General features: G+C 47.3%; 2 protein-coding genes across 4 annotated transcripts; one reads left to right on the forward strand and one right to left on the reverse strand.

Annotated features, from left to right (window-relative positions):
- Positions 1–455: 455 nt before the first annotated feature.
- Positions 456–23,275, forward strand: LOC143480255 (BTB/POZ domain-containing protein 7-like). Of its 2 annotated transcripts, XM_076977841.1 has the most exons (12): positions 456–788; positions 6,775–6,846; positions 8,738–8,987; positions 10,919–12,103; positions 16,464–16,672; positions 17,439–17,514; positions 17,722–17,882; positions 18,191–18,334; positions 18,478–18,667; positions 19,018–19,196; positions 19,376–19,747; positions 20,325–23,275. In XM_076977841.1, exons 3-12 carry the CDS (start codon positions 8,906–8,908, stop codon positions 21,063–21,065), a joined length of 3,339 nt encoding a protein of 1,112 aa, XP_076833956.1. In that variant the 5' UTR covers positions 456–788; positions 6,775–6,846; positions 8,738–8,905; the 3' UTR covers positions 21,066–23,275. The 2 variants fall into 2 exon arrangements, with proteins under 2 accessions (XP_076833956.1, XP_076833955.1); XM_076977840.1 differs by lacking the exon at positions 6,775–6,846.
- A 252-nt stretch (positions 23,276–23,527) lies between these two features.
- Positions 23,528–27,321, reverse strand: LOC143480259 (putative E3 ubiquitin-protein ligase UBR7). Of its 2 annotated transcripts, none has more exons than XM_076977848.1 (11): positions 27,037–27,321; positions 26,635–26,768; positions 26,436–26,496; positions 25,819–25,914; positions 25,570–25,623; positions 25,375–25,480; positions 25,117–25,265; positions 24,659–24,859; positions 24,295–24,454; positions 24,073–24,134; positions 23,528–23,909 (listed from the first exon to the last, which is right to left on the reverse strand). In XM_076977848.1, the coding sequence occupies exons 1-11, from the start codon at positions 27,157–27,159 to the stop codon at positions 23,817–23,819; spliced, it is 1,239 nt and encodes a 412-aa protein (XP_076833963.1). In that variant the 5' UTR covers positions 27,160–27,321; the 3' UTR covers positions 23,528–23,816. The 2 variants fall into 2 exon arrangements, with proteins under 2 accessions (XP_076833963.1, XP_076833962.1); XM_076977847.1 differs by having other exon boundaries at positions 24,659–24,862; positions 27,037–27,319.
- Between the last annotated feature and the right edge of the window lie 332 nt (positions 27,322–27,653).

The raw sequence follows: 27,653 nt of genomic DNA on the forward strand, positions 1-27,653 counted from the left end.
TGGATTTTAAACGAAGACGAATACAGCCTGAAGTCGCCCTCATCTGGACATTATTGTGAGTGAAAATCAAGGAATACTTTTTTTCTCTTCCTACATTTAAAGCGTCTTAATCTACAGACACAAAATGAAAATAAAAAATATTACAAATACATTTGATAAGTATAGTAATAATGAAAATACCTACAATTCGATTCATTGCACTTAATATATTGGTTCATCTTTGTTTAAAAGCGGTAGACTATTTAGTAGGAAAGATTTTTAGTAGGAAAAATATATCGAAGGATACAACATTTGGTGTCATCGGTCATTTTCAGGTAAAAACGAAAAATACGTCTGTGGAGTGTAGAATATTTTCTTACTTTTGTCAACGAGACGCGAAGTGTAATACATAAACCTACCGCTGGGTGGAGCCAAAGGACACATGAAGTCTAAATCCCGGCAGAGTCGCTCCTGAAACGGACCCAGCAACGTCATTCGCGATAGGCCACAACACCGACCAAAGCAGACTGTGGACGCTTTGCTCCATAAACCCCAACTTCGACAAAAAAACGTCTTTGCTTTTAAAGGCAAACAAGTAGAAAAAGTCAGCTCTTTAAGCGGTCGTAAGATTGTTTGATCGCTATCACGTTTGCCAAAGGTACCCGAACTGTTCGGCTAGATGCTTTGTGTTTCTTGACAGGATCTCTAAACTTCACAGCTGCAGGCAAGGAAGACTCGGGGTTGCAGCTCAGGACGATCAGTGCTGGATCAGCGCGAAGGGGGGAAAAATATGATTTCTAGTTGAAAAGGTAGGTTCTCATTTGAGTAATACTGAACTTTTGCAGCTTATTTAGCTATCTGATCCTTTGCTGAACCGTGGACTCTCGAACCGAACGAGCACATCAGGTTTTTTTTGTTTCCCGATGCTGCCTCTTTGTATCGCCGGGTTATGGGGGTTCGGCGTTTGTTGCTGGATCTTGTGATTCGTTTGCACGGTCTCCTCACTTCCATGTGACGATCAGCCAGCCAGCTAGGCGGAGAGAATAGGAATAGCAGATTGCCGGGCATGCAGCGGGGACGTGTCGGTGCAGAAGGACCGTGCCCGTGCAAACAAAGCGATCCTGTGTGTACAGTTCTCATGAGATCGGGCATGCTGTATCTGTGCTGATCCTGCAACGGGAAATATGGGAAGCATGTCGTCATTATATATTGCGGCGATGTAGCCCCCCCCCCCCCCTTTTTTTATAATATTTGACAGAAGTGTCCAGATTGCATGCCGAAAGCATTGCACCGTGGACAATTGCACCGTGCATCCTGTTTGCACTCGCATGCAAGCTGATCCAGTCATTGTGTGCAGATACTGGGACCTGTTGTTTTACGACAGTGGCCCCCGTGTCCTTATTTATTATCCGCTTTTCCCTCCACAGTCGTCTTAACGCAACGAAAATCACTCACACGGCACACGCTAGATTTCCGTGGGAATTTTTTTCCTTTTGGTTTTGCTTTGTATGACAGTGCACGCGCGCATGGATGGTGCACGCGAACTTCAGAAGATCCTGCCACGTAATTATCTTACTAATGATGGCATGCGACTAAAGGTGAACAAAGTTGTCATTATTATCATTTCTTTAGCATATCGTGCTTCATCGCGTAATGTAAAGTAATCTCACCACTGTCACATGTAGAGGTCAAGTGAGTAAAAAAAAGAGACAGAGACCTCCAATAATATGGTCCAACATGGGGCAAAATCCTCTAACATTTACACTAATAACTATTAATTTGTGCTGAAGGAGTGTGACCCCCCACCCTCACACACCATAGTGTTCTTTTATTTGGCCCAATGTCCCCTTCGAGCCCCCCTCTTGTCTTGTGATGCTCCGTTTGGGCTACCTCATGCCACATAGATGCTAGTTTTGAGAATGGGAGTGACCTTGAGGGAGGCTCCCCCACGCAGTCTCTGTGTCACACCGGCTGCACGGGGCTTTTTGCATCAGAATGAATTATCCTCTGTAGATAGGGAGTGTTTTTGCTGGTAAACTCACCATTCAGTTACAGTTTGTAGCACAGTGTTTCCCTTTAATGTCTCAGTAGGAAAGGACTGGTACTGAAAGGATGAAAGCTGTGTAAATTCCAGTCTAGCTGGTGAGGTGCTGAATTTCTGTCCCATTAACTAGCTTCTCTTTAAGCACCGTATCCCCGGAGGGCAATTTTTTTCTTCCTTAAGAGGTGGTTAGCGATTTTAAAAGTCCAGTGTGACCAATACATGAACAGTGCATGCCTGCAATCAAGAATCAGCATCTAAACGGCTGTATTCCTTTTCTTTTGTCAACAAAAACATTTATTAAGGCTAGGTGGTTTTAAAACGGCAAAAGAAAAGCTTCTTTGTTGCATGTTAAATTGCATGAGCATTTACACGTGTCCACTTATGTACCCAGAATGCAGTTGGGAGTGCATTTATACACCAGAGATACAAGTCCTCTAAAGTGTCTTACTTTGCTTCCCACCTCTGGCCCCTCCCGCTTATATGACATCATTCAGACTCTGCTCAGGCAGGAGCTCAGTGAAGTGGTAGTCAGTGTGCAGACATGCCCCTTGTGCCCCTTGTGCCACCCATGTGTTTGAGGCACATGCGTGGTTGTTTGTTTATCTGAAATTCCTCTGAATTCTAAGCAGATGGTCTTATTTGGCGATTGTGCATGTGATAAACTCGGAGCGGTTTGCTGTTTTGCATCAGATAGAGAGCTGTTGGTGCAGAACAACTCGTGACCAGAAACATCCTGGAGAAAGTTAAATGTCCAATCCAAGTTTAGCTATTCAAACAGCATGACGCAATATCACGACAGAAGGAGTATCACTTGTTAACAGCAGTAACTGTGGTTCATTCATTTAGCAGATTCTCTGTTTCTTGCCTGTTGAATACTGCATCTCATTTATTTGTGGCGTCTAATTCAACGCTTAGCCTAGTAATTTCTTCAAGGTTTTCTCATGCCACCTTGCAATCCATGTCTTTATCTCTGTGGTTTTTTGCACCGAACGAGGGTGACATTCCGCCCACCGCGATGTGTTTTTGCACTGGGTGTTCTCTGGAACTCTTGGTGTGGGTCACAGTGTGGACCGGACCCCCCTGAACCCCGTGCAGGCTTGTGTCTGCACGCAGAGGCTGGTATTTATTCTCACCTCAAGGAAACGTTTGGCTGTTTTCCATTTTCTGGCTTGTGGTGAAGTAACATGACGTCCCTGTTGAAAAAAAAACAGCACAGCGGCAACAATAGGCTGAATTGGACACGTTATATGGTGCCATTGTCATATTGTTTAATATCTAATAGTAGAAAGCGAAGGTGACTGAACTGGAAATATTATTTTGAAGACCTTTTGTGGCTATCAGTTTGAACAGAGTGACAAAAGGTCTTCAAGATTGCAATTTTACTATCGTATTAGAAAGTTCAGACACTATGATTTACTACTACAATAAATGTAATGACCTGGATGACTGAAACCTGAAAACGGCAGGTAATGAAAGCACAATCACTGCAGGGCTTAATTGCGTCCACTAGCTCATGTTTAATGCCATGGAGCGGCCTGCTTGTGCCCTCGTGTCATTTGTCAGAGGGCGAGACAACAGCACCGTCTGAGCACAAGGATAAGAACTCTCTATTCACCTCTGCACTAGGACTGGGTGTGGGTGTGGGACTGGGTGTGGGTGTGGGTGTGGGACTGGGTGTGGGTGTGGGACTGGGTGTGGGTGTGGGACTGGTACTGGGTGTGGGACTGGGTGTACTGGGACTGTGTGTGGGTGTGGGACTGGGACTGGGTGTGGGACTGGGTGTGGGTGTGGGTGTGGGACTGGGTGTGGGTGTGGGACTGGGTGTGGGACTGGGTGTGGGACTGGGTGTGGGTGTGGGACTGGGTGTGGGTGTGGGACTGGGACTGGGTGTGGGACTGGGTGTGGGACTGGGTGTGGGTGTGGGACTGGGTGTGGGTGTGGGTGCGGTACTGGGTGTGGGACTGGGACTGGGTGTGGGACTGGGTGTGGGACTGGGTGTGGGTGTGGGACTGGGTGTGGGTGCGGGACTGGTACTGGGTGTGGGACTGGGACTGGGTGTGGGACTGGGTGTGGGTGCGGGACTGGGACTGGGACTGGGTGCGGGACTGGGACTGGGTGTGGGTGCGGGACTGGTACTGGGTGTGGGTGCGGGACTGGGTGTGGGTGCGGGACTGGGTGTGGGTGCGGGACTGGGACTGGGTGTGGGTGCGGGACTGGGACTGGGTGTGGGTGCGGGACTGGTACTGGGTATGTGTGCGGGACTGGTACTGGGTGTGGGTGCGGGACTGGTACTGGGTATGTGTGCGGGACTGGTACTGGGTATGTGTGCGGGACTGGTACTGGGTATGTGTGCGGGACTGGTACTGGGTGTGTGCTGCAGAGCCCTCCCCAACTGCCCCGTCTCCGCCTGGCATGCCGATCACAGATGCTGGCGGCGTCCTGATCAGCAGCCAGCTGTTGGGGTGCGTGCCCCGCCGCTTACACGGCCACTCCCGGGGATTTGGCCCACGGCTCTGCGTCCTGGCCCGACCTTGGGCCTCTGGAGCACGCCGCCATGGCTGCAGTGTTCTGAAACGTACTCCCACAGCAGAGGTTACAGAGAGAGAATGAGAGAAACTCCAGCTCAACCTTTTCACACAGATCCATCTGCTGTGGCATACAGATTTATGTGTGAGCTAACTGGCATGGTGAACCTCCTCACTGTGTTCCTACTGGCTGTTAAACGCGCTCGGTGCCGTTATCTCTGAGATATACTGGTTTCTATTACTTTATTAGTCAAGCATATTGCAGGCCAATCAGAGTTGTGCAAAGTTAAGATTTTCCAGGTGCGTGCATAACTCGTCTGGTGCAGTGGGAGATTCCCTTTGAAAACCTCATCTTGTGTTTCACTGAAGTGTCTGGCCTCATATAACTGATCAATAGATAAGTGCAAGTCATCACTGCTCCTTTTCGTCATGTGTTGAAGAACCACAAAGCTGTGGGTACAGCATTGTTAAAGAATGTAAAGTGCACATATTCTTTATATGTTTATTTTTTTCATTCCATGCTTCTTTAAAATAATTGTCTGTCTTTACATGTTCTGCTGGGGTGTGAGTGACACACACAAGACCAGTTTTATTGATTTCATTTGTACAGAAAAATAGTTATAGCTGTATAGTTAACAGTATAGTGATGTTAAAGCCTGCTGTTGTTTGATACACAGTCTGGGTAAAGCTACAATACCTGAAGCATTCCCACCAGTATGGTGAGTGCACCGCCATTTTTATAGAGTTCAAAAAGGAGATTTATCAGGGTTTTGGGGGGCTTAGGTGATCGCACCATTGGACTGTGTTTAAGCCCATGAGAAGCTACTGAGGGAGGTTCTGAGTGCTGTCATCAGGGGTGCCGTGTACACAATTGTAAATTGGTGGGAAGCAAAAATGTAACACAAGGAATCAAGTCCTTTTAAAATATCAGTGCGACATTTGACTGTCATTAATGAGTCATTAGTTTGGAGTGCTGTTTGTGTCCCTATGTTCAGTTCGTTATGTTTTAGGAGGTGCTGAATACCGTAATACTCCCATAGTTGAGTCAGTGATGAGTCCCAGTCCTTGTATGTGCCCTGTGTAGATAAGGCAACCCTGTTTTGCATGTTTTGAATATGATATATAACTAAGTGTGGTGTGATTTTAAGCCTCATGTCATTCATGTAAATTATGCTTGCCAGTTACTCTACTGTCGCTAGTGTATGCGTCATGCTCTCTGTCAGACTAAGAAAAAAAATTAGCATTTGGGTTGTTTATTTTATTGAGAAAACATGTTCCAGTGACCTTCGCTCTTTGATGCTTAGCCATTTTCAAACGTCTGATGAGTTCATGCATGAAGGAAGCTGTGGATGCATGTGGAGAGTAGGGTGGGGGTGTGTGGGGGTGTGTGGGGGTGTGGCGGGCACGTGTCACACCCAGGCCAGGCTCAGACCTTCGGCTGTGGCCTCACCCTGTCTGTTCTCATCACTCAGCCGGTATCCAGCCTCCGCAGGCCCCTCCCCCTCACCCATTCGCCCTTCCTCTAACCTGACTGCCCCTCCCCCCACACCCACTCGCCCTTCCTCTAACCTGACTGCCCCTCCCCCCACACCCACTCGCCCTTCTGACTGCTGCCACCCAAAACCAGTTACAGTAGCTGCATTCACTGCGGTTCCCTCTTAACAATAACTGATCCTTTCAATTCTGCGCCCCTGCTTTGTTGAAGTATACAGGCCTTGGTGTGTGAGGGGAGAGTAGATGTGATTTAGACGTGATTAAGTGTGTGTGTGTGTGTGTGTGTGTGTGTGTGGGGAGGGGGTGTCTGAGCAGTTATGGAGAGCTGAAGAAAAGCCTTGAAGGGGTTGTGAGATTGAGCAGGACTGTCACGGCACCCCATACATACACACCCAGACACACTCGTGTACACATGAGAAGCAGGAACCAACGCGAATGCACGCCTGAACTAAACCAGACCTTCCTGTGTGTGTGTGTGTGTGTGTGTGTGTGTGTGTGTGTGTGTGTGTGTGTGTGTGATTTCACACCACCTGAAACAGACAAACCTTTGTGCTTGTAATAGACATAACAGGATAAGTTATGGAAGTAGCAGAAATCAATTTATGAATCTAGAAGTCAAAAATGTAAGTGATAAGTGATATAATTATTAATAGTTGACAAGTCAATGGAGCACTGGATGGTGACACTGAACCTCATGGCATTTATGTGCTCTGCTGGTTGTTTCTCCTACAGTGTGACCGAGGACGGAGTGTATTTGGACTTAATTACTATTTGCATGGCAGAGACATAAACATTTACACCCACGTAAGTGTTTTGACAAACACTAGCTGCGTTTGCATCGTTTGTGACGCAATATCTTATTTATAATTTCTCGACTAAATTTCCTTTCATTATACTCATATACTTCCTTTCATAATTTCTCAGTTTGTCCCACTTTGTAATGGTTTAATCTCACTGAACCAACTTGTCCACTGCCAAACAAACCACTCATCACTGGTTAAAAACTAAGAGTTGTTGAATGAAGTATTAGGCTATATGGAAGTTTATTAGGCTATATGGACTACAGACTTGTCACTATGTGGAAATCAATCTTTAAAATACACCTTTAGTCTTCCTAAACACATTTTAGTCCAAGTTAGTAATGGCCAACTTGTGGAGTTCTGATCTGACCCAGCGGAGGCAGGCTGGGAGTGGAGAGACCCACACCTGTGAAGCTTGGGAGGTCTGCCAGTGGGAGGAACCTGGCTGTCCTCCTCAGTGAGAACTCTCACACACACACACACACACACACACACACACACACACACACACACACACACACACACACACACACACACACCCCGCTGGGACCTGAGCCCAGAAATGGAGCTCGCCTCTGAACTGCAGACAGCACCATGGCTGGAAGCTCCAGGACCATTTGATTGAGTGCAGATTCAATTAGCAGCGTGCGAAGTGACCGTGGATCAGATCCGCTGGTCCTGTTTCAGGGACTCAGACAAACCGCCACAGAGGGAAGATGATGGGCTTCAGAAGCACCATCAGATGTTCAGTCAGCGGTGACAAACACTGTTAAGTGGTTAAGATATCAGAGAAGAAAGTGGCACAGACATTTTATTTTATAGGACCATCATTAATATCATTCAGGTTTTGAAGGTTATTAATTATTTATGAATATATAGTTTAAATTCATATTATATACGTTTGTCCTTCAGGAAAAGAAATTTCGTGTTCATGTGGTCAGACAGCAAATAGAGTTTAGAATTCGTCGTTGAATCGCATGTGTGACGGTGGCGCCGGAGAGACGGACGAGACACGAGTCCGGTGGTTCACTCACAGTCACTTTTATTCTGGACGCATATATTGCGCAATAGCGCACGAGCAACATAAAAGACGTTCAGCACACAACGTGCAGACATAGACAACGACGAGCACAAGACACTGCGCGAACGCACATTAAATAGACAGACCACATCAACCCCACGTGACGAGATGAGCCACAGGTGAGACGGATAATGACAAGACGCACCCACACCCACGGAGCTACACTGACGCAGACGAATAGACGCAGACAATGTTAACACACGCCCCAAAGGAAGGGTTCGGGGACCGTAACGTGACAGACGCCCCCACCAAGGGCACTACCCGTCCCGGGGTGCCAACAGGACAGAGTACCCTGAACCCACGTCGATGGGCGGATCCGAAGCGCCCAGTCCTGCGTCTGGGAGATGACCGCCCTCGGTGGAGAGTCCGCCACGAACAGCCTAGAACACCCTCCCTGGGAAGACCGGGGAAAACATGTTAGACACATTTAACGGGACGGACACAAACACACAAACAGGAACACTTACACACAGAGGAACAAACGGGAAAAAGGGGTTCGGTACACATACGGGCAGACTCACGAACACTGGGACAGACACACACGACACAGGCGCCAGGCCTTCATAATGATAACAGAATAGGGTTTTTCCCTGAAATATCATTTGGCCAATTACTTATTGATTCCTAGTAATTAAATCAGCTCCCATTAATTGAGACTCACAGTTCCATTGATGCCTGGCTGTTTTTCTCGGTAACCACCCTTTACCGTAATGTTTGTTATTGAACTAATCAAAAGCCTGATTTAGTTTCACACGGCAGCCTGTTAATATCTAATATCTATTAGTATCTAATAACACCTTCTCTCCTGCTGTAGGCATGGCTGTTTGGGCCTTGGCTTTCGGAGCGAGTCCCACTCGGACAAAAGTCGGCGGATTCGGCAGCTGAGGAAGGGGGGCGTGCCTCGCTGGGCCGTCATGACGACGGGACAAGGGCGGTCGTGCGGGCGGAAGTGAAGAAGTGAGGAGGAGGAAGGAGGAGGAAGATGGGAGCCAGCGCCTCCGGTTACCCCCACTCATGCTCCCCACGCTTTGGTGGAAATGTACCCACACAGCAGACCTTCATTGGTGAGAACTTGAACAATGCAGCTGCTACAACTGCCAACACGACGAAGGAAATCGGCTTTATCCGTTAAGGTGTCTTTTACAATCGGAGACGCTGCTTGTGAGCAGTGTGAGAATGTACTGGAAGTAAATTCCATATTTCTCCCTACGGTTTCTACATAGTTTCTCTGTCAGTGTATTCTGATGCTTAATAGGGGCAGAGTCATATGACTCTTCAGGATAACATTGAGTGAGTAAACATTGAAGATCTAGATGATTTGGTTCAAGGGTTTGCTACTGCAATCCAGAAAGCAGGAATGCACTAGTTAGAACTGAGGTATCTACATTCTAGAATATCCTCCTGCATCTGGACAAGCTCTGTGTCTTGTTATTGTGCAATGCAATATTACCATGTAAAAAATGCTGTGCAGCCACTAACGTACTGATCTGGAAAAACTACACTTTGAATTCCGTGGTTTAATTCATCAAGATATACTTTAAAACCCAGCTGGTCCTCAGCAGGTCTTAAAATGGATAATCCATGTGTGAAAAACTAAGTGCACATCAATGAGTCAACAGCTGTAGCAGTAATAACCCGAACTAATCGTTTGACCCTGTGCGACCCGCGTCGTTCTGGAGGGGTTTCGGCCCACTCTCGACAACACTGCTTCACTTCCGCTTCGTGGACACTCGTTCATCCACAGCGTTTCAATTGTGTGGAGACTTTGACTGGACCACCTCGGTCCATTTGTTTCGCAGCCATTCTGTTATAGATTTGCGGGTGTGCTTGGCTTCATGGTCCTGTCGCAGTACTCTTCTGATATTCTGTTCTTGGTTTGAGGCACTGTGAATTATGGCTCCACATCTCTACTGGTCTCATTTTTCCAGACGTCTTGTGGTTTTTTTCCGATGTTTTTTGGCAAATGTAATCCATGCACGATCTTTTTAGAAAGAAGAGGCTTTGTCCTGGCAACCCGTTCCAAACGAGATGTACTGGTCCAGTCTTTATAATTGTACAGTCATGAACGTGAACATTTAACATGCAAACCGAGGACTGTAGAGTGAACTGTTTTGAATGTTTGCCATTGTGTTGAACGCTCCATACCACTTCCTCCAGACCAGTTGCCAAAACCTCTCCTTTTATAGAGGTGGTCACACTTACTAACAAGTAATTAATCAAGGGTGTTTGATTAGCAGCCTCTGGCTGCTGCTGACCCTTTTAATCCCTCTAAATTAAGAGTGTACTTAATTTTCCCACACTGCTTTTGCATTTTGGCCTGGTTTTTTAAAATAAATAATGACACAGTGTAATTTGTCATGTGGTGGTATTCATCTGAGGGTGTATTTTCCTAATTTTAAGACCTGCTAAGACCATATGATTTGAAAATATGTCATGATGCAAAAATTTAAAAAGAAGGTATTAAAAGAAGGTTTTGTTTCTAAGATGTCTGTGGTATCATCAGTGGCCTCCACAAAACTCAAACCATCTTATCTGTGGATTGTTCTCAAAAGGAACACCCAAATCAAGGTGTCTGACTTCAGAACATGGAGCACTCAGATGATTAACCCTGGCCTGTGACATTCACTGGCACTTCTGTAATGCTTTTTAATTCCCCACTGTGGAAAACACAGTTCAATTACCAGTGAAATGAGGCCTGCAGACTGTGATTAACAGAGTGTCACTGGAGCCATTAGGAAAAGGAGCTGGCTAATGTAGCGCTGAAGCCTGCAGGAGCTGCTTGCTTTTTTTGGAAGCACCTCATTATCAGGTCTGCTCAGTCCAGGAGAATGTACTCCCGCTGCCTAAATGGCATGGCTGGAGATTTTTAGAGAACTTCTGACTTTCGAAGCAAAAATTCTTATAAACTCACAGAGAAGATAAAAAATAAAATAAAAATGCTAGCCTTGCAGGTTTCTCACTGAAGCTGTTGTTGTCCTTCATGTCTGTCTGTCAGGCACGTCGCTGTATTCCCAGCAGGGCTACGCCTGGGAGCCCAAGCTGCACAGCCTGGAGCGGCCGCCGGACCGTAAGAAGAGGACCTCGGGCCTGGCCACGCTGAAACGTCGCCTCATTCGCCGGAGGCGGGCGGGCCGCTCGGCCGACCACGCGCGCCACACGCGTGAGCTGCTGTCGGGCTGGGACGTGCGCGACGCCAACGCCCTCGTGGAGGAGTACGAGGGCACGGCTGCCCTCAAAGAGCTGAGCCTGGCGGCGGGCCTGGCCCGGCCCGAGGCGGCCACGCTGCGTGCCGACATGGCCGCCCTGTTCCGGCACAAGCACTGCACCGACGTGGACCTGGTGTTCCGCGGCGCTTGCTTCGCAGCCCACCGGGCCATCCTGGCCGCCCGCTGTCCCTTCTTCAAGAACCTGCTGTCGTCCTCGGTGGGCACGGCGCCGGGATACGGCGGGGCGGAGGTGCTGCTCGATGTGGGCACAGCGGGCATGGACGTGGCGCTGTTCTCCGCCCTGCTGCACTTCCTGTACACGGGTGAACTGGGAGGAGGGAGGGGCCTGGGCGACGGCGAGCCAGAAACGCGTCTGAGGAACATGGATGTCCTCCGGCAGCTGAGCGAGGAGTTTGGCACGCCCAACCCCCTGGAGGACGACATGCGCACCCTGTTCAACTACATGTGCTACTACGACTCCGTGCTCAGCTTCAGATCCGAGCCTGAAATGGCGGAAGTGTACGATGGGGCGGGGCTTATCAGCGGCGGGGGCGTGGCCGGGGGCACCATGGTGAACAGCACCGCCACGTGCTCGCCGTCCAACGAGGAGGACCTGAGGGCGCACAAAGCCGTCCTGTCGGCGCGCTCACCTTTCTTCCGGAACCTTCTCCAGCGGCGAATCCGGACCGGGGAGGAGATAACCGAGAGGGCCTTGCAGACACCCACTCGCATCGTGCTGGACGAGTCCATCATCCCGCGCAAGTACGCCCGCGTCATCCTGCATTGCATGTACACGGACGCCGTAGACCTGGCCCTGGTGCTGCACAACAGCGCCTCCGCTGGCAGCCTGAGTGAAGTGCAAGGCCCGCCGGCCGCCAGTAGCAACACGAAGCCCGCCGTGTCCGTGCGCACCGAAGAAGCCATGGAGCTCTACCATATCGCTCTCTTCCTGGAGTTCAGCATGTTGGCTCAAGGTAAAGTTGCTCCTCAATATTCACACACACACACACACACACACACACACACACACACACACACACACACAGACACACACACAATTATACTATAAAGGAAAGCCTGGCAAGGATTATGTCAGCACATAAATGTTGCTGATGATACACCAGCATTTTCTTTTCCATTTAGAACAGTCCTTCGGTTTTTCCTGTGTAGTCGGGGAGCTTAGAGAAGTTTTGTGTCTGGTTTTGAAGAGTTATATCCCGGGGGGGCGGGGGGGGGGGGGGGGATATATTTGTGCAGAACACAAACTCAGTGTCTCTTAAAGGAGAGTGAAGGACTACTCACTGGACCCTACCGGACCGTGTGCTGTTCCAGTGCTGTGTGTTCTGCGGTTCCATGCAGGGAATAGTTTTTGCAGACTGACGTGAGATAATGAGGATTTGAAAGCCTGTGGTTGGAGCCCTGTTGGGTCTTACAAAGTGGGAAAAGCTCCTTTTACTCCTTAATATTTACATAATTCCTTCTTTGATCTGTTATGACATTATAATGTTTTATTGGGCAGTATTTGTGATGGACATTTCCAAGGACTTGTTCATAACTAAAGGTGTTCTTGTCCTCTCTTGTCTTCACCTTGTCCTCCTTTCTTCCCACTGCTCAGTCATTTCCCTGTTCTGGTTTCTGTTGACTCTTGTCTCAAGCTCGACCCGTAGAAGCAGATATCATAGAGCACAATCAGTAACTTGGATCATTTGTTCTTGAGGAACAAGAAACAAATGCAACGACACGAAAGAACGTGTAGCTCTCTGAACCTGCGACAACAAAACCACAACAAGACCTGGACTGTACGCCCGATCTCTCTCTCTCTCTCTCTCTCTCTCTCTCTCTCTCTCTCTCTCTCTCTCTCTCTCTCTCTCACGACACGGCCGTTTCTTTTATCTCTGTGTGTAGTGTGAACACGCACATCCGATTTAAAGGCCAAATTTCTCTGCCGGTTATGTACGCTCTGAATTGGTTTCACGTTCCACCGGTGGCCGTTACGCGTGCGGATGGTGGATGTGTATTACGTTGTGCTGTGTGCTCCGGTACCGCGTCCTGCACCCACACTTCTTCGTGACGGACACGCCAGCTCTAGCTGCTAAAACTAACAGACCAAAACACGGGAGGCTCTACTTCTCCATTTTTTAAACATCTTGCCCTAATTCCCAACATCCTCCGCAGCGGATGGTTTTTGTAATTATCGGTTGGAGCGCTGCCTCATTTATTTTTGATCTGTTTTGATTGGCTGCCTGCAGTTTCCTTTGTGTCAAACTGATCGATACAAGAATTTATTGGTTCAGGGTGGAGGTGCTGCCCCATGTGGGTGCAGTCAATCACAGGCAATTAATTGCGTAAATAAGAACAGGAGATGCTTAGGGTGGGAAAGGCAACATGGGAATAAACTGGTTAAGATGTCTGTATTGATTGTGTGTGTGTGTGTGTGTGTGTGTGTGTGTGTGTGTGTGTGTGTGTGTGTGTGTGTGTGTGTGTGTGTGTGTGTGCGCGCGCGCTTGTCTGTAGCTGTGGAACTGTATGTTCAAGGCAGGTTCCTTATAGAAACAACAAAATTATGTAATCTTTTGTTGCTGTTCAAGCACGTGATGTTATTGTTTTTGTAAATACAGGCATGCAAGTTCTTTTTTAAGTCTCACAAAGCAGGATTGATTTCCAGCTAGCTTGCTTGATATAACCCTGGTTTTTCTGTCCCTATGGATACTGTGCTGGGTTTTTTTAATTCAATTTTTTTTTTAGCAAAGCTTCATTGCCATAGCAACATACCTTACAAACAGCTTTCAGAAGAGGGATTTAAAAGATCATCAGGATGTCTTGGTATTCCCTGTTATTACATAATGGAGAGATGGATTTCCTGAGGAGCGAGTGTTGTATCTCTCAGCTACCCATGTCTCACATTGCAACAGTGAACCGATGTTAAAGATGCACCCATTACATTTCAAGTATATAAATTTAAATTATAGATTGCTCAGCTAAATCCTTCCCCTGTTACACAGACGGTCAGTCATTTTGTGGCGGTCTAATTTAGTTTCCACCACTTGCTCCCAAAGGATGCAGCTGAAAGCCTGTGCCAGTAGGTATGTCTGCATCTTTTTGTTTTTTTCTTTTTACACCTGCCCTCTCTGCCCCTCCATTCCTTGCACACCTGTGAACTTTGATCTAGAAGATGATGAGCAGAAATGTGGCTTTGGGACACAGGCAGGGGTTTCCCCAGGAGATGCTATCTGTGGTTTGCTTTTTTTCAGTGATGGACAAAGACAAATGCACATGCAGCAGGTTAAATAAAACCCCAACCACCCCCCACAGGCAGGAGTCCATAAACCCCCGAGGTGCCACCATCACCCACATCGGTGCACAGTGGCCTTCTGGCACGCGCAAACGCGGCTGGTCGGTGTCTGTCGTCACTTCAGTCTGTGTGAAGAATCCTTCATTAATTCATTAATTGATTACTTATTTTAGTGTAATGTGTCTTCTGGTGTCCATTGTGCAACGGCAAACGGGTCAGTGAATTCTCAGATGTCTGTTGACCGCTAGCAAAGGTTTTGGAGCCGCAGTGCACTTCTCTTCAAGAAGCCTTACTTTGGTGTCCTTAGCGGAGAGGAGCAAAGCTGATAAATTAGCAGTTGGATGTGTGTGTGTGTGTGTGTGTGTGTGTGTGTGTGTGTGTGTGTGTGTGTGTGTGTGTGTGTGTGTGTGTGTGTGTGTGTGTGTGTGTGTGTGTGTGTGTGTGTGTGTGGAGAAGGGGGAGCTGATGGAGGAAGAGATGAGACACCACTTCCCCATCACATGTTCAGTTTCCATAATGCCAAGTCTTAATTTACCTTCCTCAGCTAGAGCACCCTCCGGAGAACACTGCAGCCCTGTCTGGTTAGCACTGCGCTGAAAAGCCTGTGTACAAACGGGAACTAAAAATGAGTCTTATTTGTTTTATTTGCAGAAGGTTGCTCATGAAAAGGCCGTTCTGTGGTACGCTGCCGCGCTTAAGACTTGATGCTGAAATGTGCGGCTCGCTTGGTTGTTTAGAAATGCATCGTGCGTTAGGCACCGTGGAATGTACGTTCGGTTGCACATCAGTCTCCTCACAGACATTGCCATCGAAATCACGTCTTCTGTTTCTTGGGGGGGGGGGGGTGTTTCCACTTTACTTTTTCTGTGAGGAGTGGGACGCTCTGTATCTTGCAGCAGAAACCTCTGCTATTAAAAGTGGAATCGGAGAAGAGGTGTGATGATTAACTGCGAGAAGTCTGTGGTGAAGCTGAAAATCCCCTGAAGGGCGGTGATACTGCCACTCTCTCCGGCCCATGCCGTGTTTCCAGGGGGGAACCGGGCAGCTTAAAGCAGAACTTCACTCCTAACGAACGTGTACCTCCCACATCACTTTTATCATACCAGAAAGTTTCCTCTTTGTGCTTCTGTGTATTAAGCAAGACTTTCTTGACTTGGTTCTTTTGTTCCTGCAGCTGCCTTTCGAACTTTTCTACATCCTCTGATGGTTTATGTTGTTCCCCAACCACCAGTATCTGTAGTAGATCTCAGCGCCAAACCGCGAGCTCTTCTCGCCGTCACCTCAGTGTCGGCGTAGGGGCGGGGGATGGGGCCCTGGCTTGGTAAAGGGAAGTGCAGTCCGAAGGTGTGAAGGTGATCACGGGCTCTGGGAGGAGACGGCCGCAGAGGAACTGAAGCAGAACGCGTTACTGTGTATGTTTGACCTGGAAGACGAGGTGTTGGGGCAGCGTCTCCTCTCCGAATCTGCACTTCTGGTGCTCCTGCTTGGGCTCGGCTCCGTTCCGCGTGTTTGGCGGGGTTCGGTGTAGCCACAGTTCAGATTTACACGTTCCCCGTTTGCGCGGCCGTCGACAGGACTGCCTTGCGGGTGGTGATTTTGGCGGGAGGGGCGGGGCGGGGTGTCGAGAGCTTCAGGCTTTTGAAAAAAAGACCCAGATTCCTCTGGAGTCGGCGGTGGCCGCATTCCACGCCCACAGCCTCTCGATGGGATTGGTCGGTGCCGAGCTGTGGGCGTGCACTGCTGAGCGTCTGCAGCTGAACAGGGCAGAGCTGTTCCTGCTGCCCCACCAGCCTCGTGCAGTTCATGTGTGCAGGAGGCGAACCTCAGAACACCGCAGACAGGGGAAATGCAGCCTTTTAAGAAGGGAGAAAAAAACACCACAGGCAGAGAGTATAGGCAGTACTTTCCATAGCTGCTGACACCAGTGCTTTTTGGAGTCTCATTCACTTGTGCTCTCTCTCTCTCTCTCTCTCTCTCTCTCTCTCTCTCTCTCTCTCTCTCTCTCTCTCTCTCTCTCTCTCTCTCTCTCTTGCTCTCTCTAGGCTGTGAAGACATAATTGTGGACAGCATCTCTCTAGAGTCCCTAGTCTCCATTCTGAAGTGGAGCTCCCAGCCATATGGCTCGAAGTGGGTCCACAGGCAGGCCATGCACTTCCTGTGTGAGGAGTTCAGCCAGGTCATGACCTCTGAAGTACTGTATGAGCTAACCAAGGATCAACTTGTCGCAGCCATCCAGTCTGACTACCTACAGGTGTGGTGGCTTAAATGCTGAAGTCTCTCCCCATAACAGTTTACACGCTGACCACTCTCCCCATAACCATTTACATGCTGACCACTCTTCCCATAACAGCTTAGACGCTGAACACACTTTCCTTAACAGCTTACTCACTGAACACTCTTCCTTAACAGCTTACTCACTGAACACTCCCCTTAGCAGTTTACAGGCTGAACACTATCCCCTTAACACCATCCCTGTGGGCACGTTGTACCTGCCTTCGTTAGTCACTCTTATTATCTTATTAGCTATTCATGGCATCTGTTGTCTATCTCTGTGTCTTGTGCGTAGCTGAATTTACTAGCACTAGCCGTTGTGCTCACGTTTCAGATTGACCCTATGATTCACTCTCCTCTGGGTTTTGTAATTAATCTGAGTTATACCAAGAGACGCTGATTATATCTGATTATATCACCTGTGGGCCTATGCAAAATGTTGTTGCACATTAAACTTGACCTCAAGAACGATGAGCGCAGGTGTGCGTATGCACCCGCTCGCACGCACTCGTGCAGGCGCGCGCACACACACACACACACACACACACACACGTGTCCAGCCACACCATTGAAAGGGGTTTAGGTACACGCTAACCCAGGAAAGGAGGCAGATTCTCCAAGCAGACGGACAGACAGCCTCCCCGCTGACCCGTGTTCCTCACACGTCTCTGTGCGTGATGTCACTGTGCGTGATGTCACTGTGCGTCTCGCTGGCTCCTCCCCTCATCCCAGCCTCTCTTTCACAGGCCAGCGAGCAGGACATCCTGAAGTATGTGATAAAGTGGGGCGAGCATCAGCTCATTAGGAGGATGGCCGACCGAGGTGAGTTTGCTGTTCCCAGCGACCCTGCGAGGTCTCCCTCCCCCACCTCTGTGCATATTTCTCCCTCAGATAAAAGGCGTCTTAGACTCTGTAACACAGCCCGATAGATTACAGAACATCATATCGGGCTAATGCTCTGTGTGTGTGTGTGTGTGTGTGTGTGTGTGTGTGTGTGTGTGTGTGTGTGTGTGTGTGTGTGTGTGTCAGAGCCCAACCTGCTGAGTGGCACAGCCCACAGTGTGAATAAGCGCGGGGTGAAGAGGAGAGATTTGGACCTGGAGGAGCTGAAGGAGATTCTGTCTCCTCTGCTGCTTTATGTGCGTATGGAGCACATTCTCCCGGCCAACAGCGACGTCCTGAATGACGCAGTGAGTGTCTGCACGAATGGGTTTGCATATACACTGAATTGCGATTTGTTATAAGATCTTCCTGCCTAAGCTTATCGCACTTGTGATACCAATCGTGGCCCTAAATGGCTTTAATCACTTCATCTCTCCCACTTGTCTCTCTCTCCGTGTCTGATACACACACACACACACACACACACACACACACACACACACACACACACACACACACACACACACACAGCCCGTGAGTGATGGCTGAAATAAGCATGCGTTCCTGAGTGAGGTGATGTTTGCTGGCTTGGCTGAGATGTCTGTGTCCGTCTCAGATGAAGCGTGGTCTGATCAGCACTCCCCCGTCCGACATGCTGCCCACGTCAGAGGGCGGGAAGGCCAACGCCTGGCTGAGACAGAAGAACACCGGCATCTACGTACGCCCGAGACTCTTCACGCCCTACGTAGAGGAAGCAAAGGTGTTTACCACCACCACCTAATACACGCCTGACATGCCTAATAACAGCCTGGGATGTATATTACCTGCACAGCGTGTTTGAAATGAATACGCTGCATCCGTGTCTGCAAGTATGATCTGCACTGTGTGTGTGTGTGTTTGTAGTCAGTGCTGGAGGAGATGATGGTGGAACAGACCGATCTGGTGCGACTGAGAATGGTGCGCATGTCAAACGTGCCTGACACCCTGTACATGGTTAATAATGCAGTCCCCCAGTGCTGCCATGTCATAAACCATCAGCAAATCACAGGCAGCCAGACTGCTGCCCCCTCTGTCGTGGCCAATGAGATACCAGGTGAGAGGCGGACCCAGGTCATCACACAAGCATTTGATTTGGACAGAGTGGTTTCTCCAGGGAATGTTTGCCAAAGACATTTCTGGGGCATAACTCAGGATCTGATGCTTTATCTGGGGCAGATAAGGGATAGTAGAGATATGAGAAGCATGGAGTCATTTAGCAGATGAGTGAGACACAGAGAATGTGAAGAGTCCTATTGACAGTTGTGAACGTTCTATCTTTACGAACTTCGGCAAGGATATGTTTTTGTACAGTAATGCAACAATTGAAGTCCCTTAATGTCCTTCCCTCTCACCGTGTGTGTGTGTGTGTGTGTGTGTGTGTGTGTGTGTGTGTGTGTGTGCCAGTGCCGCGGCTAGCGGTGGTGAAGGAGATGATTTGCCGTCTGCAGGAGCTGAGGCACACTGAGCAGGTTCAGAGGGCGTACGCCCTGAACTGCGGTGAAGGGGCCACGGTCAGCTACGTGCTGCAGTTACGTGTCCTCCGAGAGTTCGGCCTGCCCGACGGGGCCGCTGAGCTGTTGCAGGTCTGAGCCCCGGGACACTGACACAACCTCACTGTCACACTTCATTCAAAAAAAGCTAATCTAATGTGAATATCTCCAATCATTTAGGCAGCATGTGACAAATGACACTAAAGATGTCGAACAGGGTTATTCGTCTGCGTATGTAACCTGACGCCTCCTTACGCTACCTGTCCTGACAGAACCCGCACAAGTTCTTCCCGGAGGAGCGGTTCGGGGACGAGAGTCCACTCCTCGGTCTGAGAGCAGCCGGACGCTGCCGAGTGAATAGCTCCCCCGCCATGGACAGCATGTTCGCAGACCTGGAGACACTCGGAGGGTTTAACCCCCCTCTGCCTCCGCCACCCCCACCGTACCACCCGCCCGGTCAGGCCCAGGTCAGGGGCAGCTGGCGGCCCAGGGTACCCATGCCACCCCCCTCCCGCTCCTTCTCCTACCCCTGTAACCACGCTCCACTCCGGCCGGGCGCCTCCTCCGGGCCCCGGCCCGGTCAGGTCCAGGACTACGGCACCGCGCAGGGCATGGGCCAAGCCCTGGCTACAGAGTCATGTGGGGTGAGTACCACATGGGTGTGCGTCTGCAGCGGTATCGCTTCGCTTAGGACTTCACATATCCAGGCTTTTTCAGACCTACTGCTGAATTGTTTAATTAAACAGTGTCATCTAAAAAAGGCTAGTGTTTATTAAAGAAATCCTACTCTATATACATGCATACATACGAACTGCGAATATCTAAAATGAATATGCCAAAAAACACATTTAACTGCAGTAAAAAAAAGTCATTTATAATTTTTTTTAATTCATGTTTAAAATCTGACAAATTTAAGTGCTTCTTCTTTTTTTGGCATTGTATCAAATACATTTATAGGTGTGAAGTTTGGTACTAATGACCAAATTAGTCATTATGAATAAATATAAGAGAAGGTTATTTTAAAATAAATACTTGATTTTGAAAAGAGATCAAAAGTTCAACTACTTCGGAACTTCTTTGCCAACAGGACAAAGAGGCAGCCAAACATAAAACTTTGATGGAATTTTGTCTTCCGCTGATGTTTTGTGGACATACACAATTTATCTGTAGAAGTCATGACTGTTCATGACTGGGTGTAAATGTCTGGGTCTGTTTTTGCAGAGTTTGGAGCCTGTGATGAGTGATTACATGCCGGACATCGCCCTCGGGGTGTCGGCCATGACCCTGTCGGAGCACGGTGAAGCTCAGGACCTCCCTCTTCATCCTCGTCCTCTTCCCTGCATGGCCTCCTCGGTCCCCCACTACCCGAGCGGGCCCTGCCCCAGCGGGAGGCGCTCACATGCTCACCTGCCCTGTAAGAGACACGCTGCCAAGCCAAAAGCAGAAACTCAGTGTGAGTATCCAGACCTTTATGACTTCTCCAGTCATCCTGACATGCCTACAGTCAGCCATGCCCCACCGGCCCCCTACGCGGGCCCGGACTTGTACAACCACCGCAGAGGCACGTTCAACAGCTTGCCTGTCTCCTGCCTCCATGACACTCCCTTGTCAGGACACTCCCAGGACAGGCTGGGGCAGCCATCTGACTCCTTTCATCTGGACGTTTTGGGCCAAAGGCCGGATTTGGCCCAGACGTCCTCCGGCGGACCCTCGGTAGGGGGCACTCTTGTGCCCGTCGGGCGCTTGGTGGCAGACTCGGACCTGACGTGTGGTCTTGTGCCTTCGAGGGCAGGTGCTGACCCGTTTGAGGATTATAGTCCTGTCTCAGATGGGACAGGAGGCATGAGGGATCCCTCTGGCGGACTTGGGAACCACAGAAACAGTAGTGAAGAAACGGGGGTAAGCCGGGATCACAGATCGCCCAGCAAGCCAGAGTACCAGTATAAGAAATCTGCACTTTAAATGAGCTAATGAAAAGGGAATTACAACAAGGTCCAAGGTCATTACGCAGGTTGCCAAATCTCCCTTCAGTGATGGCTGGTTATGGACACTAGATATGAGGGTGTCCAAAAATGAACCTTGTCCTTTGAGAACGTTGTGAATTTGCAGCATGAACTAGTGAAAGATGAATGAGTTTTTATGCACATCAAATTAGCTCTTAGATTAACATATCAAACATGACATTCACTGTATATGTGTATTCTGTGATTTATCTGATATATAAAACCTAAAAAATAATACCCACAGCAATTTGAACAATGAAGAACATGGTATTGTTGCAGTCAGTACATCAGAAATGGATCAGATCTGCTTTGCTTGCTAGGGACTGTTTCCCATAGATGGTTGGCTAATTAATGTACCACAAAGTTAGGACCTGTTTTTTATTCAAGAGCTTTTTGGTCTTGGTCTTTTTCAATGTAAAATCGAGAAATTTGACACAGCTTGTGTAACATTTAGTTTTTTTTATTCAGCCGATTGCAACTTCAGTGTGATTGAACTCTAAACCCATACAAAAAGATCCTTACCTGTGAGATGTTTTACATGGTGAAACATTCCTATGATGGGCTTGACGACCATGTATTGAGGGCAGTCCAGGTAGTCCTAGTTTTCTTAAGTCTTTCTGTAATCATCATTTTTTCATTTCTTGTAAGCTTCCCATAGTAATTACATGTATGGAGGGGAAATGTCTGCTGTTTTACAGTACTTGATTGGGATTGAAAGGTTGTCACCCACACTTAGTGTATCATGTGAACTTGTAATTTTGAATGACTACATGAGGAATAACTTAATACGTTAAGACGTTAGGTGCACATTTACATTCTTGAAAGCAACTCATCGTATCTACAATCAGTCAGGACTGTTCGATATTTACATTAGCACCAGCCTTGAGAAGAATTATTGCAGTACTGTAAAGACCATGCTGCATGTTCGAATTCACCACCTCCTGATAGCCAGTGGCCTTACCTCTGGGGTTCAACTCAGAAACCATGGACTGATTGCAAGCCATTACTCATTTTCCGATGACTTAATGATGGTTGTTTGTTTGTTTTAATCCAGCATAATTGAACTCCTAGTTAGTAGAATGTATATGTGTAGAGGGCATGGACTGAACACTGCAGTGAGCCCAAGCTGCTAATGTCAGTCCTCACAGTGCCACCTAGTGTAGAACAAGTGTACAGCTCCTCTGTGGTTTTATTTCCCATATCCTTACAAGGACATCGTCATATTTTTAGGTCACTTGAAATCCAAATGGGGAGAGGGAAGCTTCCCCCATTCATGTTTCACCAGCATTGTAATTAAGTAAAACATTGTGTATTTTTCATTAGACTGCATGTTGATTACTGATGTTTGCAATATGAAAGTAGAGGTATAGGTGTTTTTGATGCTTGAACATGAAATGTGTGTGTGTGGTAAATTTAAATTGTGACAAGTTTTCATACACAAAGTTAAAATGATACATTCCCTAGCACATTATTGCTTTAGACGGATGACTTCAACAGAGTTTGGCTGTGGGACGATCACTGAACGCTAGCTTGAGTGAACCAGTGCGAATGGGTTACAATATGCCGTGCATTGAAAATGCCAGTACTTAATTGGAAACGTAATTACTAGCCTTTATTCATTTGTACTGTGGAAAAGCCCTTTAACCAGGCAAATGCTGCTCGTCAATGACTTACTTCAGTAGCACAAGAGCACAGGTGAATATACATGAATAACCAGTAAAAAAACACTTGTATCCACTTGATAACACATTGCAGTTGGCTGAACATTTGGGGAAAAAAAAACTCCTGAGATCTGAGCGCTTCAGGGATTATTCTTGCATCCATCCAAAGGTCTGTGCCTTACCTGGCAGAGGCTATGTCTTTCCTAAACTGATTTAGCCTATGCAAGCCTTCTTAGGAGCCTGTGTCCATCGGTCAGTTGCAAAACTGTCTACATTGCCTCATGTATGCAGGGGGAGGAGGGGGGGGGGGGGTGTAAAATACTTGGACATGTGGTTTGATACAGTTGATTGAGTATGTTGATTGTACTTGTACTTTAATATATTATTGCATTTCTTGTAATGAATTTTCCACTTGTTCTATTTTTCTACTGTTACCTCAGAGAGGGTAAAGAACAGTGACCAATGTTGCAGCTAGAGAGCAATTTCAAAATAAACCGCTTCAGTAGTACTGTTACTTTCTTTTTATTTCCCTCATAAATGTTGTATTTGTCATTTGGAACCCATTGAAAAGACATACCAAAATCTTACTTACACATTTTCTAATCATGTTTTAAACTGAACACAAAACAAAGCCGTTTCGTAGCCTGTATTTTAACCAGCGCATTTGGGGGAAACATGTCAGATGCCAAGTCATTTCAAACACACCGTCCCCATTAAAGCATGTAGAACCTTCAACACATTTAGTCAGATAAAGAGTGCATCCTCTCTCCTGGCTTAAATAGTCTCTCCTAGAAGAGCTCTAAAATAGACATCGACTAGTCAGCTCAACATCTGTGTCAAGTAAGATGAGAGGGCATGCAGTCAATAACACATGCAGCTTATTAGTTACAAAAGAGCAGTTCTGACTCTGGCAAAGGCCTCTTTGGAGCAGCAGGCTTTGAGAACGGGCTTTTATTTTTTTATTCAAGTGAGTGGCTGCTAGAATGCTTTGGAAGAGAGGAATTGTTGCTCGCCCATAACTGGAATGAGAGGGATTGATCCAGACCGTCTCAGCTGCAGTAGTACTGCCCCGTACTGGGGCGTCTCTTCCTACCAGTCCGCAACTCTTCAAAAAAGGTGCAGATGGCTTCTGCCGTCACCACCTACAGTCACATAGAAGGACAGGTTATTCTAAGTGGTTATATCAATACCTCAGCAACTCTATAAGGGGTACGAACATTGCAAATCCTCTCCAGATTAAGTTAATCATCATCATGGAATCAATTCAAAAATAAACTTAAGTGTAAAAGATCTCTGTGTGTGTACCTTCCCCTGATCAGCGTACTTCTGAAGAAACTCGTGCAGTTCAGCCTTCATGTCGTTAAACCCTGAGGAGGGGGGCAAATGAACACATTTTGTTCTGAACATGTACCAACCATGGTCCACATTTGATTCTGAAGATTTGGTTCGAAACTACAATATGGTTTTTTGAAACAGCAAAAAACTTCATTTAGGACATCCGTTATTTCACAATGTCTCTCTCCTTACGGTAAATAATCTCCAGCTGCTGGACACGGTCCAGGGAGCTGAGGCAGTTCAGGAGCAGGTCTTTCCCCATCAGCACCTGTGTCCTGCCTTTATTCTCGTACGCCAGAACGGTGTCCGACTCATCCAGCAGGAACTGAACATCTGCCTGCACATACACTCTCTGCACAAGAGGAACCATTTCAGATCACAGGGAGAGTATGACAAAACCACGCGTTTACTAGATTGAATCAAAAGATGCTTTTCATAACACTGAGCTGAAAGACTTAAAAAACTTCAATCTAAAAAGAGAGATTATTTTGTTTCCATGCCGAGAATGTCTGAAATGGTTTTCTGTATTCCATTTTAAACGGGTAAGAGAACCTACCTTGCAGCTTGTGCAATTGCAAAGCTCGGTCCGCCAAGTGTAGGGCCAGAACACCGCCCCCACCCTGGGTCTCCCCACACCTTTCTCCTTGAGCAGCTTTAATTTACACTGTACAGTTTCAGACGGGCACTTAGCAGGGTGCCTCTCCATCTCCTCGTGTGTCCTCTTATGACTTACACCCCCAACTCCATTAGTAACAGGCTGCTGAAACAGGAATACATTTTAATGTCAACTTATGACTAGGTCTCACATTAAAGATTATGGGGAGGTTTCAACATTTTCTACCCCCTCACCACATTCTATATATGTGCCCAAGCCTGTGTTTGTATAATAATTTCTGAATTAGAAAAAAAAATGTAATTTAAACATTTTGCGCCATCTGCTGGTGAAAGTTTAGAAATGCAGCAGACGCTGCTGCTCCATCGTCCCACACCCCTACACGCTGATACGCTTCTCACCCTCGCTTCCCTTTGGCAGCCTTGGCTCGTAGAAGCCTCGTCTAGCTCAGACCTGCATGGACGCAACGCCGCCATCTTTCCTTCTTCGTCCTTCACCACAGTCGTGTCCGCGTCCTCTTTACACAGGCTCACGTTGCTCACGGGGGGAACTACGAGAAACAAAACGTACACGTTCACAAAGCCTCCAAAAAACAAACAAAACCCCGCCACCCGGACTCAACGTGTGCACGAGTGCGTGCGAGCGCCCATGTTACGCACACGCAGAGGTAGCAGCGTAAGTCCACAGGAAGGGTGCTCTGTTCATACAGGTCTCGCACACCATTTCGAGTAACTCCTCCGACTCAACTACTGCACAGCCTAAGTGCTGAGAGAACCAGAAACACTCCGTTATATCACGTACGTTGAGAGTGAATTAATACAAGGGGAAATCACACTGGTTGTGCGGCTGCCTACCTTTGAGTGATACCAGTCTTCACACACAATGCACTGAATCATTTCTTCCCCGACCTTCCACCGCAAATAGAGACAACATTGGGAAGGAACAAAAACAGATCGATTCACTTACTGGACCACCTTCATTTAAACAACATTAAACAACTCTGTAAAAGTGACTGAGAAATATATACTAGTCATAAGACAGCAGGTCAGTAGTTCACCAAGCACTTAACTATGACTGTGGAGTGTTACTGTCATTTTCCTTACCTGATCATCATCATCTGGGTACGGTCTGTCACAGGAACAGTAGCGACCAAAGTAATTGTGATTATAAAGGTTCTTGATGTTCTGAGCATCTTTTTCCTATAAATATTTAATAAGAGACAGGCACAACACAACCAATATTAGATTTTGCCATTATTTTAGGTAAGACAAGTTCTATCAAGCACTTTTAAAACTAAAGTGCATGCTTTATATAAAGTGCATCTATACATATGAGAGAGAGAAAGCGAGAGAGAGCATAAGTAAGTGAAATGTGCCATATTTGTCAATTGTGATTTTTCACCCCAATCGAAATTTGTCCTCTGCATTTACCAATCTGTGTAATTAGAACGCAAACACACACTAGTGATTACTAGGGGGGGGATCACACGTGCCCAGATCAGTGGGCAGCCCTAGCCCTAGCCCGGTGCCCGGGGAGCAGTTGGGGGTAGGTGCCTTGCTCAAGGGCACCTCAGTCATGGCCTCAGGTCTGGGAATCAAACCCACGACCCTCCGGTCACAAGACCAGTTCCCTACCACAGGACCATGACTGCCCTTAGACAGTCCAATTAGACATTACACATATGCATTTTAAGAGACTGTAAAAGCCACAATAAACTTACAGGATTCAGTGTGCATTTAAATGAGCCAAATTTAGAATTTCCACAATCACATCGAAAGTTCCTGCAAAAAATAAAAAAGGCAATAATCATATTTTAATACTTGTAATAGTAACTAACATGCTTTAGGTGCACATACATGAAATATCATAGCTCATAAAGGTATTGATTAAGCTGTAGTTTACTACCAGTCTATCTATACCTTTTGGTATACAGTTCATAGACATCATGGTCATCGTGACAGTTGTTGGCGCAGGCGAGACAGACTCCTGCAGGCGGCATTCCTTCAGATGTGCAAGTGTTGCATGCAAAAACAGCCTGTCGTTTAACATAACCCTGCAATACAAGGCAAACACTGCAATACATAAACTGACCAAAATAAACGTGTCTCTAAATGACTAATGTAGCTGAGATTACATTTCAGATGTCATCCTGTAACGCTACAATTATGTCTGCATGTGCATCTCTCCTGGTTTATATGGGCCAAGAAATATAACCCATTATCAAGCACCCATTTCCTATAACATTTCAGCCGTTTAGTGATTAAAGGAATCACACTGACAGTAGGTAGAAATCTTCCTGCGGTTATTCATCCGTTTCTCACCTGGGGATATGAGCAGTTGTCGGGGTCGCTGCCGGCCAGCACTACCAGCGCCTCCCGTATCTCCTCTTCCCCTGCTCTCTCCACCGAGGACAAGGTCTCCTCCCGTCCCTCGTTAACAGCCATCCGTTTGAGCAGTCGAAACAAGCTAAATCACTGACGATTGTCGTGAGCGCTGGTGAGAAAACCGCATTAACGCAGCAGTGTTACCACGTTGCGTGATAACTGCAAGACCGCGGCACACGACGGGGATCTAAACAACTCGTACCACGTGACTTCCGGTTTGTGTCGACACAAACTTTTGGCGGGAAGCGCATTACTGTAGAATGCAGATTTGTTGGTGTCGTCTTAACCTTTTCTATTCAGGGTCGACAGCAAAATATAGTACAGTGTTTCCTAATCATAGTACAGTAGTGAGTTAAACCAGTAGAATTACATTAATTAGATACAAAAGAATGTATTGTTGTTGTTGTTGTTGTTTCCTCAGCTTCACGAAGACAGGCAAATACACGTTGTACCGTTGTTGTAATAAGCTCAAATCATTAAAACTTACTCGTTTCATATTGTGGATTAAAAAACGTAAAGACCACTAACAGTGACACAATAGCAACCAGTTACTA

Source organism: Brachyhypopomus gauderio, chromosome 17, assembly GCF_052324685.1.
Source record: "Brachyhypopomus gauderio isolate BG-103 chromosome 17, BGAUD_0.2, whole genome shotgun sequence".
NCBI lineage: Eukaryota > Metazoa > Chordata > Actinopteri > Gymnotiformes > Hypopomidae > Brachyhypopomus > Brachyhypopomus gauderio.